The sequence below is a fragment of the Struthio camelus genome, chromosome 11 (assembly GCF_040807025.1).
Source record: "Struthio camelus isolate bStrCam1 chromosome 11, bStrCam1.hap1, whole genome shotgun sequence".
Taxonomy (NCBI): Eukaryota; Metazoa; Chordata; class Aves; order Struthioniformes; family Struthionidae; genus Struthio; species Struthio camelus.
In genome coordinates, this window is record NC_090952.1 from 13,662,844 (window position 1) to 13,676,718 (window position 13,875).

Below are 13,875 nucleotides of genomic sequence, written 5' to 3' on the forward strand. Positions count from 1 at the left end.
TGCGGCCAGGGCCGAGCCGGGCCCTCCGCGGGACACGCTGTGCTGAGCCCAGGTGCTGTTGCAGCAATCTCTGCCTGGACTGCACCCGGTGAACCTCCTCGTAGCTTATTCACCACAGGTGAACAGGGTCATTCCAGGCATGATAGGATGACTGTCCTCTTTAGGAAATCACAACCCCGCAGTTGGTTACTGATCTGCAGCTGAGAAGCACTCACTGACTGCAAATGCAAGGGAGATTGAAACAGCTTCGCCACAAAAGTGGTTGAGGCTAATCATTTTATTGCATATTGCCCCAGACTACAGGGGTGCAGGCTGCCAGGTCCCGCTCTGCGGGAGGGAATGGACCTCAGGCGAGGTTGGTCCTTCAAACTGACGCACTTGATTCCTCCCAACTGCCTGCCATGGCTGTAACCCCTCACCTCCATCCCGATCACTATGCAAAGCTTCTGCCAGCTTAGCTTGGGTCTTTGACAGCATTTCCTGCATGCATCATAGGCATCGGTATCCATTTCATAACCGTCCCATGCCCAAGCTCCTAATGGAGAGCCAACTTCTCCTCGCAGTTGCAACACTGAAAATCTGAACCGACTTCTCGGCAGAGTTACTCCCGGTACCCGAGAGCACATGCTGACACACACTCCGGCCTGCTGTGGGTCGAGCCCTGTAACATTTCCTCCAGCTGCTGTGGTTGCACTGGGGGGAGAGTGCTCCAGCTCTTAAACACAAACCTGCTTGCTACTCAGCCTGCTCACGGGGACTGCAAAGAAGTTGTAGCTGGTTTCCTCTGCTGCATTCACTAGATTTGCCAGACATGATATAGGAAGACAGAAAATGGGCAGGAAATGTCAGCCTTACATAACACAGCAATTTTTACCCTTCCTAAGTCTGAGAAGCCTACCAACGCCTGACCTTGCACTTTTTAGCACAGCCTTCCTTACACAAATATTTGAGTCAGGCCTGGGGCCAAGTACAAATCAAAAGCCAAACACATTGCCTATTTTTTTTTTCCTTTTATGAAGAAGGTTAGCACCTTCTTTTATACCTATTTGTACTCAAACTTGAAATAAACTGCATTATCTTGAACTGCACTGTTTTTTTAAGAGCCTCGAAAAACTCAGCTCATTTTGTGCTTCCTCTGGTACCACTGCAGAGACTATTAAGAACTAATATTCCTGGAGCTCTATATAGACATGATAGGTGCTGATGCATAAAAATGTTGTACAATGATTAAGCACATGAGTTAGGAGGCTTCAGCTATTATATTTTTCCTTTTCCCTTTTACGGTCCTCTTAATTTTGCTTCCATTAAAAAATCCAAGGGAGAAAACCAACGAAGACCTAGTCCTTCACCTTGCTTCTTTGCACAGTCTTTTGGACAATGGATGCAAAACAGCACTTTTCTCACCTGGGAGCATTTTATGTTCACTTTACCCAGGTGTAAATGACCGCACAAGGAGTGAGGAAGTGCAATCAAATACAACAGATATTTCTCTAATAAAACTTACTCTTTTATTCTTAAACCGCTTAAATCAAAATATAGTTTTCCTGTTTCTTTTCCATTATACAAGATCTGGGAAGGATAAATGTAAAGCGTATCTTTCAAAGGTAAAATGCACTATAATTTATCTGTCCTGCAATAATAAAATCTCCTTCTTCCTGGATTACTCCTTTTTTGCAAGAGTTGTCTTACCGTTTTGTATTTGCTATTCACTGCCAAGAGAAACATGGTTGATGATATCATTAGAGAATCTGCAGGTCCTAATTGACCATCCCACATCTTCACCATTATGTTTATACTGCTGAGCAATTTTGAAAAATCAAGTCTGTGTTTGGTTACAACCAGTTAAGAATTAACTTGCAATACCAGCCCTAGGCTGAAGTACTTTGTATCACACCACATAACTACAGGCGAAAAACAATGCCTGGGAAAAACGTGGTGACACTGGGGGGACCTTTCATTTAAGGAAGTTTCTTCTCCCAGCAGCTCCTCGCTGTGTGTTCCTTTACATAGCATTTCCTTATTTCTGCTAGAAATAAGCTTTGTTTGTAATAACAAAGACACTAAGTCTGAAGTGTCAGTATGAGTAACTCCCTCAGAATAAACCTTCTTGCTCATTTACGATAAGGTATTATTTCTAATGTGGGACACGAAACTGCACCGTGGGGAAGGAGGTGGGCCAGGAGGAGGGTACCAGCTTGTCAGGCAGCGCCGACAGCAAAGCACCAGGCCTGACCCCGAAACACCGAGCTCAGAACGAGGATCTCTGCCGGGACCTGAGCCGGAGCCCAGGCGCAGCCTGCCTGTGCCGCGAAGTCTGCTCCCGGGGCGGTTCGGCGAGATGCGACCCGGTGCGTCGGTAAGTACCTCCCACCCCCAGGGCAGCGGCGCGCTCCGGAGGCCGGGGCTCTGCTGAAGCCCGGGGCATCCCCTGCCCTCACCTCACGGCCACCTCTACGAAGTCTTGCACGGCCACGCTGAAAACTGCCGATTAAACTCAACTGCTCGTTTCGTTGTGCCGTAACGGGGCAGCAAAGGACAGCATGGACAGCTCTAATATTGCCACGTTTGGGGTCTTATTGTCACTTTTGGGGATCTCTCATCACCACGTTTCAGTTTTAGGTCTCTGAAAAAGAGATCTAACTGTCTCCTAAAATCTCTAGGTCTTGAATTGCAAAGCAGAGAGGGAAGGAGAATTAACTTTTGTGTTCAAATACATTTCCTTTACTTGCTAACAGTTTGTGCTCGACTCTAATGGTAATCCATGATCAGGCAGGAATTTTTGCTGCCTCTTAAAACTGCGTTTATCGCCACGTGAAAAAGTGGCAGCAGCCGTCACCAGCACGTAGCACGCTCCTGGCTGCTGCAGCGCGCCACTGTCAAACCACTCAGCACTCGACAGAAGCCGGGTCCGCGAGTGGGCTGGACCCTCAAACCGTCGGCCGTGTGAGCGCGGCGAACAATCACAGGAAGAGCTGCTATCTTCCCAAGCTGAACAAAAAACTATTTACAGTAAGAAAAATAATGCAACCCCTAATGCCTCTTTGCCTCTCCCTCCAAAGCATCTGCACACAGCTCTCCCTTGGTTCCTCTCTCTCACTTCCCGACAGAAATTTAAAGAAGCGAGACTCGCCTCTTACCAGGCTCACCCGCTCACGGGTGCTGCCCTGCCCGGACATACCCCAGCACCCGTCTGCCACCTTCCAAAGCCAGTCATGGAGCTCATCAGGTCCACGTGCTCCACTGCCTCATGCGTCAAACACGTTTCTGGTCGGTACCTCAGCGCTTGTCAGTGATTTTTTTTTTTTTATTATTATTAGTAAAAGCAGGACTTTGTCTTTTGCTCCATGAAATCTTTGCTACTTTTTTGCTATATTTTATACTCAGAATATTCTCTACTCTGATATATATCTGGACCTGGACTACCGAAATAACTGGAAACTTTACTGCTGATTTCAGCAGGTATTTCTCTGCATATCTACTCACAGAGACAGCTCTTTTGAGAATGAAATGATCATTACATTTTTTATCATGATACCAGTGCTTATTTTCTCCTTCCTCATCCCTGCGGGTATATAAAGATTGCAAGATTCTATTGTTTCTGCACTCACCGTATTTGACCTATTTCAAAACCCATGTGCAATACAAATAATTGCACTACTTGGAGAAGAAAGTGTGTGTCTAACAAAAACATTTATAATTCCAAAGCTTTAGACAACAATCAAGATAAACCTAGCATCAACTGCAGGGCAAGCTGTGCTGTGCGGTTCAAAGTGGGCCCTAAAGGTGCAATTTGCATTCAATGTTTCTGCTGCTAGCTCAACCTTTAGGTGAGATTGAAAAACCTCATTAGACAGGTGGAATACACTGAAGCTAAAGTCTGTGGCACTCCTACTTAGTGCAGGAAGAACAACGCTCACTTGACAGTCAATGCAATGCAATTCAATCCTGTGATGAAGATTTAATGTCTGCAATTTTATTTTTCAAAAAGGACCAGTCCCCACATTCAGATACGTTGATTAAGTAATCCTTCACAACAGCAAATTTGGGCGAAATGCTTTGCTCAACTCTTTTGCCTTCCACGCATAGGACAATTGTTCTGCAGTCAAAGCACTGGGCTATAGAAATGGGTTGCACTGAGGTGTTTAAAATCAGGCAATCTAATTATCGACTCGATAGTCCACAATATCCGCAGTCAGCAAAATTTAAAAAATGCAAAATATTGACAAGATCAGACAAATACATAATGAGGAAGCTATTAAAATGCAAATTGCCTGTCTTCTGGTACCACTGTGGCATACGGCACAGGAACCCAGAGCCTGGCTCCAGCCGCAGCCTCCGTTGCTGGTTGGGGGCGGGGGGAGAGGCTGCCGGGTGACCCCCAGCTCAGCTCTCGCAGGCCAGCAGGCCCCACGGTGCCTGGGGGAACGGGCACAGGTTAGTGGGGAAGACCCGGCTGCCCCACACACGCGGGACCCCAGACCTGCATGGGATTCCAGCTGCAGGGGGAAGGCGGGTCCTTTTGGGGAGATCAGCCAGGAGTGGAAACTTCCTATGGGCTGGTGAAACTTGACACAAAAAAATTCATGTGAAAGGCACTGTAGTCGGATTTATTCAGAAAGGAATTCCCAAGAAAGAAGGTGATGGAAATGCTCTCTGTCCAACCAGCTCAGGATGCTTGGACCAGCCCCTAAGAGAAGCCTGCACCCTCATCTGGTTAGGGAAGTCCCAACTGAAAGGGGAAAGAGGGTTTCATTACAAGCCATATCATTCCCTCCGTTCTTTCCTCTCCCTACAACTTTTTCTTTTCCTTTAAACAAGCTTATAATCCCGTGCACAGTCTAACACATGCTTATCATTTCACTCTGCAGACAGATTCTTACAGCGCAAGTCTGAGGGCTGTGTATGTGTCTGGATGTCTACAACAGAGCAAGTGAAATAAATACCATTCCCAGCTGTGGGCTGGATGACCTAAGTCCCTGCTAGGAGAAAACACTGATGGATATAATTCTGTGCGATATATTTCAGTCATGCTGAATACTGCTGAAACAATCTCTGAAAACTAAGCCAATAAAGACGGTGACACCCAATTAACAGGCAAATATGAAGAGGGAGGCTAAATGCTAATTTTACATTGGCATTTAGCCTAAGAACTTCATTATGCCTTCTTCTATTTTAAACAGCAGCAATGCCACCTTGTGCTGCGCTGCCATCCATTCTTAGTCATTATTACTTGAAACACAGTAATTCCTAGCAACGACAGACAGGGTCACAACTCTGCGGTGCTGGGAACCTGCCCAAAAGCAGAACAAAAAGACACTCCCTGCCCCAAAGAGCTTGCAATAGCTCTCGAGCTAGGCCCCATCGACAGCTGGCAGGGAGATGCGGGGCAGGGTGGCAGCGGGATGGTTCAGCGCAGGGCATCCTGTCCTCCGGGGCTCTTTGCCTTTCCACAGCGCGGGAGAGCACGAGGCCGCCCGAGGTGCCGCGTTGGGTAAGACGCCGAGGGCAGGACGGCTGGCGGCCTCGCGGGACCACGCCGCGTTCCCAGGTACGGCCGGGTGTTACGCCAAACGTCAGTTCCGCCGAGCGTGACACCCCCTCCACGTTTCGGCTGAGTACCTATTTTGTCCTCTTTCACTTTCCCAGCCTAGACTGTGGGGTAAATGTGTTATGTGCTGCTCTATGGAAAGGCAGCCCTGCTTTTGCGGCGACTGAAGTAACATAAATACACCCCTGAGTACCCCCAGCAGATGGTCACAGTCGCTCAGTACTTTTTTGAATGCCTCAGGATCGCTGAGTGAGAGGGACTCGGTAGCGATACAGTCGCTATTGAGCATCGGCTATTTTCGGTATCTGTTTAGGAAGGCGCACAGCCAGTGGGGAATTAGGCAGCCAAAAGGTTGCTAAGCCTCACTGGCTGCTATTGAGCAGCGTCGATACAAAGCCAGTTCTTTATCTCATCTTTCAAGTAAATAAAATCTGAAATAGATGGAGCTTAACACACAGAGATAACAGCAAAGGTACAGAAACAAATTGAAAAATACTACAGCACACTTGAAGCTACAGCCAAGGTTGTGGTAAAGCTGTATTGAATTTGCAGAGAAATTAGATGCCTCGTTAACTGCGGATAGATGCACAACTGCTAGAAATTTAAACTTCCTCTTTTCTCCAGATCACAACAGTCATTGCAAATCATGCAGATGAATGAAGGCTGAAAAAGCACTTGGAGCTCTGCAATTTTGCTGCGGTGAGTCCAATAACAAATGAGGGAAGAGGGGTGGCAGCACTGATAATCTTTTTATCAAAAACACACTTTCTGCAAAGCGATGCATTATTGTTCATATGTAAAGTACATCGCGCTCTTAGTAGGGAACAAACTGTCCTGTATTTTACAGTCATTTTATTACAGATTCCCTCTGATCCTGAGTCAGAAAACAAACATTTCATAGATTTCCCCCCCTTTTTTTTAATAAATGCTCAAGATACACAACATGGCTGGATTACATTATACCACTCTAGACAGTGGTTTAAAACGCAGTATTTGAAGGCTATTCCTACTTTGCAATATCACACATAAATTATTAACAAAAGGAATGAAAGCAGAGCAAAGCTTCACTGGTCCAACTACAGTCGGCTCCTGCAGAGCATCGTTCCTCCGCTCCCCGGGCAGTCGGACAGCGGCGGCGTGGGACCCGTGAGTCCCAGCCCCTCGGCCTGGTCTTTCCCCCTTTCTCCCTGAAGCAACTAAAAATCCCGAAGGCTTCTTGGCAAGCCAGATTCTTCTGGTCTCTCACTCACTCTGAAGCGACAACGGTTAGGTGTGGATCACTGTCTTAAGTGTGAGGTCTTTTCCCTAAAGCTAAACATGTTTGGAGAGATGTGAGCGGCCTTGACCATGTGCTGGAGAACGTCGTCCGTCGCTTAACGGTGCATTTGGCTTCACACCAAGAGTAACACATGGCTACAAAGGGCCACTGCAGCGTGAAAAAGGAGCTGTTCTACCACAATATACTCTGTTAATTCTGGTTAAACTACCCTTCTCCTAGGGTAACAGTTCAAAATGAATTTATACTATTGCATCAAGCTTGGTATGGGATGGAAGAGCAGGCTGGGTTCTCTCTGACAACACTAAAACAGCAAGAGGCAGGCAAAAAGGAAAAAAAAACTCCTGAAAAGCAAATGTAGGACAACCCCTATCACAGCACCATCGTTCACCAAAATAAAATGTCTGATTTGAACCAAAAGTCCCCACCAGCACAGCAGGAAAAAAAACACTTTAAAGTCAAAAATTCCAGCCTCACTGCACTTACTGTAATTGTCCTTTAGAAGAAGAGCCCTCTGGTTATGCGAAATGACATTAGCTCACAGCCCCGGGCTCCCGCTTCTGTGAACAGGAAGGAAGCAGACATACATCTCTCGAAGAGCCGCTTCCGCCCTGCTCTCTTAATTCTGGAGCTTAGGCGAGCCGCTCCGGGGCGGCCCAGCAGAGCGAGGGAGAGCCCCGGCGCGCGCCCCGGCTCCCGCTGCCCGCCCCGCCGCCTCAGCGCTTCGTTCGCAGACGAAAAGCCAGAGAGCTTCTGGGGCCCTTCTCTTTTTACGTGACCGCTTCAGGAACTAGCGGCCTGTGCCCACCTCCCGGCCCACCTCCGAGGAGAGGTTCGCTGTCTCGCTGACCCAGGCCAGGAGCAGAGGTTGGCGGGGGGGAAGCCAGTCGCCTCGTTTGGGGGATTCTCGTTCCCAGGGCCTCGAAGCGGCAGCACTTCTGTCCGTGCGGACGTTTTGCCTGGACGTAGCGTCACACCTCCCTGTCCCTCACCACCGGCATGAAGCTGAGGCGCTACGCTCGCTTCATACCTTTTTTTTTTTTTTTTTTAAATGTTAATACATCGCTTTCGCTCTTTCTCCTTCACAGCACAAAACCCCTTCTGGTAGCTCAGACCAGGTGCCGGGTGACCTTTACTAACCCGGAGGCCACCGCCGCTCCTTTCCAAGGTCCACCAACAAATCTCCCGCTGGAGGCTGGGATTACCACCGCTGCCGCAGGAACCACCAGCCGACCGCGGTCCGGGAGACCCCCGAGGGCACCTGAAGAAGCAGAGGAGCAGGGAGGGGACGATTCGGTCAATGCCCGACCGAGCTGGGATCCCCACTCCGAGTCTGGGTTTCCGAATTTCCTTTTAATGCTCAGGCCACAGATTTATCCTTATTCTTAACTTTCCAATGGTCTTTCCAGACTGTTAAGCAAACGGGGCTGGAAACACAGGACCTTTCTGGAGTCAACCGACATAGGAAATGCCACTTTGCGGGGGCGCACAGCGCTGCAGACTCCTCAAGACTAGCTCGCATTTTTTACAGTGTGTAAACACGGTGGTTACTGAATAGAAATGCCATCCGCACTGAATGGGTTTCTTCAGGGGGAGGAGGGAAAAGATAACGCAGGCTCACAGATTTGGAGCGTCAGGAGGGGAAACAGAGAGCTCCTCCGGCAGGAGCGCAACGCACGGGCCAGAACGCTGCTCCTGCCGCACCTTCTGCGCGACACGGCCTCACAACACAAAACCCACCCAGATAAAACAACGTGCCTATTCAGCAGCTTTCTTTTCACGAGCTGCTTCATCCTTACAACTGCCCCCCATCCCCTGCCTCCCTAGTTGCCAACAGAAAACTTCAGGGGAAAAAAAAAAAAAAGAAAAGGCGAAAGGAGCTCCTCGAACAAAGGCCTGACTCGCCGGAGCAGGAGGGCGCACACGCGAGCAAACGCAGCCCTGGCGCCTTGGCCACGGGCATGGCAGGTCAGGCCGCTGCGGCCTGCGGGAGCCTGCCGCTCCCCCGGCTTCGCCTCAGCTTTCAGGGCCCCGCGATCATGCAAAAGGAGAGAACTGTAGCTCCTGGATTTTGAAAGCCTGCCTCCTGCACGTCTCCGTGGCCAACGCTGCCAGCTGCGTGTTTGCAATCTCCACACCTTCTCCCAGCAGCTGCGTGGGGGCAGCTTCCTTGCAAAGTTTTCCCTGTGTGTTGCCAATGGGAATCTTAACCCCTTCCAGGGATCTTTTCTTCTGGGGCTGCCCCTTGCAAAAGTGTTTTTTGATAAGGTTTTTCACTATTAAATTGAGACAGTTTTCAGAGGTATGAATGTAATTCACCAGTTCACCCCACACAGGGGATGGGGAGAGGGTTTAGATGCCGACATCTAGGTACTTCTGCACTGAGCAGGGTGTGTGGGTCAGCAGCTCAGAGGCAATGTATCCCTTGGGTCCACCAGGCTCCTTTTTTCTTAATAAATTAAACTAACACTCAGTTTAGTCTGTTTTCACCTTAGTCTTTTTTTCTTACAGTTACTGTTGATCTAACTTAGCACACATCTCTTTCTCCTCTCCTTCAGCATTCAGAAGACACATAAGGAATCACAGTACACTTAATAACGCTGAGTAAATCCTGCACTCAGCAGTACATTTACCTTAGCCTCTGAACCAGCTTTCTCCCCATACCCTCCAAATTTTGCCCTAAATACAGACCCCAGCACAGCTGTCTCACACCAGCAGCTGGAAGCAGCTTCTCTGTTGCTACATGTGGCTACAGCTGGGGTGGACCATGTCCGCCAGGAGACTCTCATCTTCCACCCACGCACGAGGTCTGCTGGGGACAGAGATTGCAAAACGCAGGTGAAATGCGTGTTCTTTGCTGAGCCGCCGTCCTGAGCAGCCCGGCCGGAGCGTGCCAGGCGCTGGTGGTGCTCCGCAGCATCTCCGCTGGAGCCGCTTCGCGTGTCTCAACAGGGAGCGGGGCGAGAACAGAAGAGTTTATCTTTAATGCTGCACCTCAAGGATGGGGGGAGAGCAAAGCAAACTACCTGAACAGTCTAGGAAGATCTAACAGGCAGGATTTATTAGTTTTAATATTAAAATATTAAAAATCTACCCTGATCATAAACTCAGCGGCTTCAAGTCACCAGAGAAAAAGATGTGGATTTTTAAAAAATGTAATTTTGGAGTTTAGAAACCCCGAGTAAGTGGCAATATTAAAATCATCAGTCAAAGCAATCCCATCTCCAGCTTACAAACCTTTCCTCACGTAAAGGCAAACCTTCTTCTTTTATTGCCTGTATGCCAAACCTGACAAAGGAAACAAGCGTGTTCTTGGCCTTCCACAACAGCGAGGGGTTGTCAGAGGTGTCTCTCCCCCAGGTTATCCTTGTGCCTGGCCACAGCCCCCGGCAGCGCGCAACTTGCCGGGCTTAAGTGGACTTTGGTGATAGAGAAGGTCTTGAATAGGACCTTGCATTGGGGAGAGTATCACACGTATTTTAAGGTGCTTTGGCTCCAAACTCAGGAAATCATCCAGCCATCTCCTTAACACCTTATCTGCACAAAAAAATCTGCACTGGATTAGGAAAAGATATAAACTGAAGTTGTTTTCACAGGAACACAAGTCTAAGAATGGCCTAAAAGCTTTAATTTAAACTGGTTCCTAACGGAGGTGAGCAAAACGAAAACGTGTGTTTTTACGCAGCTTGCCTGAAACATAACACACCAGCTGGCAAATCAGTGTAACTGCCATGTACAGACGAGACCCGAATCCTCCCGATTTCTCCAGGACTTACCCTCTGTCCGAAGACAAAAACTTTCCCTTTCAGACTTGTTAAATCTCAGCTGTGCCACACGACAGTTACCCACAAACAGGTTAAAGGCAAAACACAATATACAAACTCTGTGAACAGTGTGTAGCTCTCTATAGGCACTTTGAGCAAAAAAGAAAAGAAAAAGAAACGTAAATGAACTGGAGCATAATCTGTTCAGAATTTAAAAAGAATTACCAGTCTTTCTTTGCACTAAGGAATATCTTTCTCTGCAAGAAACAAAAGCCGGCGTAAGTAATTACAGCGATAAGCTAAAAATTGTTCGACTCTAAAAACAGAGTGTCAAAGCAAAGGGGAAAAAAAATCCCAGGGAAAGCTGAAAATAGGGTTTTCTAATCTTACACTGAAGGGTTGTAAATGTGCAAGCTCAATACCTCACAACCCTTTTCGAGTAAATAAAGGTTTAAAGCGTCCTTTCTTTAGCGTGACTGAATTCCTCCCCAGCGCGACCTCAGCGTGCCATTCCTCTGCCCGTCCCTGCCGACACAGCAGAGCTGCTGACCTTTCCCCAACGCCCCGCGCAATCAATAAACAGCCGGCAACCTCCCTCGGCAGCAGCGCCCCGCGCACAACTTTCTCCTCTCCTCCCCTCTCCCCGCCGTCAAGCGCTGCCGTCACCCAACTTCTCCTAGGGCCCTCGGCTGCGCGTCAGCCTGACTTACGAGACAGCGCTGGGTTCGGACGTGTGTTTTCCTGTGCATCCCCTATCCAAACATACTAAACTCGCGAGTGGTTTTGCTCTGGGTTGCAGTCGCATAAGCTGCTCTTATGTTCTGCGTAAGAGCTGCAAGCTCTCTGCCTCACGCGCACTACTACGTGTTGACGTCCACAGCCAGAATCCAAGCTCCCCCAGCTCAGCTATGCACAAACTGCTGGAGACCAAGATAATAGTAACATTAAAAAAATGCAAAATCTTACGCAAGACCAGCACAAACACCAGCTTCCAAGGTCTTATCGTAAAGCACTTCACTGAACAAAAAAACCTAACGCGGTCAATCATGAGCGCCTGGAATACAAAAAGAAATGAAGACAGGACAGGAAATAGTGAAGTTACTGTGGAAATCTTGCAATAAACTTCAACTCCGTAAATACTGTTACATTGTTTTACTACATGAAAAAGGATCTATTGCAATGTTTATAGAAATATGACTTAAGAAAGCTATGTGCACTTTTTAAAGAGATATTTTGACTCAAATTGAACCATATTTTCAAAGGTTTTGCAATATCTATAACCAATAAATACCGTAAAGTGTTTTAATGAAATACAGAAAAGAGAAAAATCATTCCCTGCAGTATTTGCAGCAAACATCCTGAAGCATCAATCTAGATAGGAGAAGACAAAAGAACGAAAATTATTAGAGACCAAGCATAAGCAGAAATGAAACTCATTAGTCCATAGAGTCTTTTATCAAATTGAGTGAACACAAAGGTAAAGCAGACGTACAAGTACTGAAAAGGAATTCAGATCATTGAAACTGAAAGAATAACAGTTTAAAGAGCCTATTCCCATGACTTCTAAAATGCTTAGCAGAGGCAAGGAGTTTCTCTCTCTCTCTCTCGCTCGCTCTGTACATACATAGAGAGAAGCTCCTTATCTATACGTATAGAGAGCGTAAACTTTTTACATATTTTTATATATACACATAAAATCTAAATGATGCTTGCAGTGGTTCTTAAAATATCAGATTGTCAGTTCAAGACAGCTGAAATTTCAAAACCCAATGAATAAACCTGCTAAAATTTGTTCCAAATACTACTTCTCATACGGTCCACGTACTCTAGGAGATTGATCTATTACGTGTCTCTCGACCGTTTACAAAAAAGGTAGCATTATTACAACTGTGTTTTGAATAGTTCTACGAAATTCATAATGTAAACTGCTATCAGACAGGAATGGAACATGACATCCTTTTTATATAGAATTTTTTCAATCACCACAACTTGAAAGCATGCGCACTGTGCCTGCCAAGGACCCACTAGTGACAAACATTAGCTCTTTAAAGAAGAGCTGGCAGCAAAATTTTAGTAAAAATGGTTAAGTGATTAACCTGGTCACTACAGAACCGACAGTGTTTGTATTATCACCTGCATAACAGAGAGCTGAAACGTAAGTAGCAACTCTGGATTTTTTTTTTCTTTTTTTAATATAAGCAAGTAAGCATAGTTCAGATGACAATATTTAACAGAGTATACTGATGGATTGATTCAATATTCCGCTAAAGTTAAACTTCAAGCAGACGAGCTCTATCAAAGTCTTTGATGAAAAGCCTTGGTCCCTCCTGGGAGATGCTGGCTCCGAAAGGACGCGGTGTGATGGGCGCGTGTTAGAGGTGCAAGCAGGGCCCTGGAGTCTCCGCCAGGGACCTGGGGCAGCGACAGCGTCTCATCTCCCATCCAGGCTGCGCAGGTACAGTGCCCAGCAGGGACCATGCGCTGGGGCTCATATGGGGGGGGCGGGGGGGGGGGAAGGCAAGCCGGCTGCTCATCCTCCTCTTCTTCCTCCCAGAACTTGCCAAAGCCCTTGAGACCCCACCACTTGCCAGGTATGAGAAGTGTGGGAATATTTGCACTGTGCTGTTCTAGTATTTTTTTTAAATCTAGATAGAATGACTTGAAAGTGCTGCTTAAGAAGAAAATATCAATGCAAAACTGGAGAAGCACCATAAGTAGGGAGAGGATAAACAGGCTCCTAATTTCATATGTTTGATAGTATTCAGTACTATTTTAAATATTCTCAGAAGAATCACAAACATACAGAAGGTCATATATAAAATCCCTGATGAAGCAATTTAATGCTAAATTAAAGCTGAAACTAGGTAAACCCAGCTCTTGGGATCTTGGGTATTTTTAAAGACTAGAACAGAATCAATGCTACCCAAGAACACAGTGTGTTTTTCAGATTTTTAAATATTTATTTTCTAAATTAGATAGAGTAGGTTTAGCTGGTTCTTACAGCTTAGCAGAAAACAATAAATTTCCAAGCCAGTTGTATACTGATAGCTGGCAACAATGGTTTTACTTTATAAAAAGAGAATGGGAAAATAGTGTGCATTTCTGAAATGCTTCCAGAAATTTTCCTTTGAGAACACGTTCAGTGTAAAGTATACAAACAGGCATTAAACATGAATGTAATTTAATAAACATCCACTCAGCTATATGGTGTGATAAATAGGTAATAAGAATGTAATACAGGCATTTAGCTTTCAGCTTCCAAAGAAGCTGGAAGCTAAAACAATACT

General features: G+C 46.6%; 1 protein-coding gene and 1 long non-coding RNA gene across 5 annotated transcripts in view; one reads left to right on the plus strand and one right to left on the minus strand.

Annotated features, from left to right (window-relative positions):
* MAMLD1 (mastermind like domain containing 1) overlaps nt 1-13,875 on the minus strand; it is a 276,638-nt gene that overhangs the window by 48,603 nt on the left and 214,160 nt on the right. The window contains exon 1 of one of the 4 annotated variants that reach the window (XM_068957704.1): nt 11,299-11,597. The exons of 2 other annotated variants lie outside the window; for them this stretch is intronic. In XM_068957704.1, the coding sequence (XP_068813805.1) occupies nt 11,299-11,337 (39 nt within the window). In that variant the 5' untranslated portion in view covers nt 11,338-11,597. Of the gene's footprint in view, nt 1-7,310; nt 7,567-11,298; nt 11,598-13,875 lie in introns of those variants that run through there. One more of the 4 variants, XM_068957706.1, reaches the window with a different exon arrangement.
* On the plus strand, nt 40-11,280 carry LOC138068820 (uncharacterized). The gene is made up of 4 exons (XR_011143574.1): nt 40-2,356; nt 5,454-5,548; nt 6,173-6,247; nt 7,913-11,280. It is a non-coding gene; the product is annotated as an uncharacterized lncRNA (long non-coding RNA).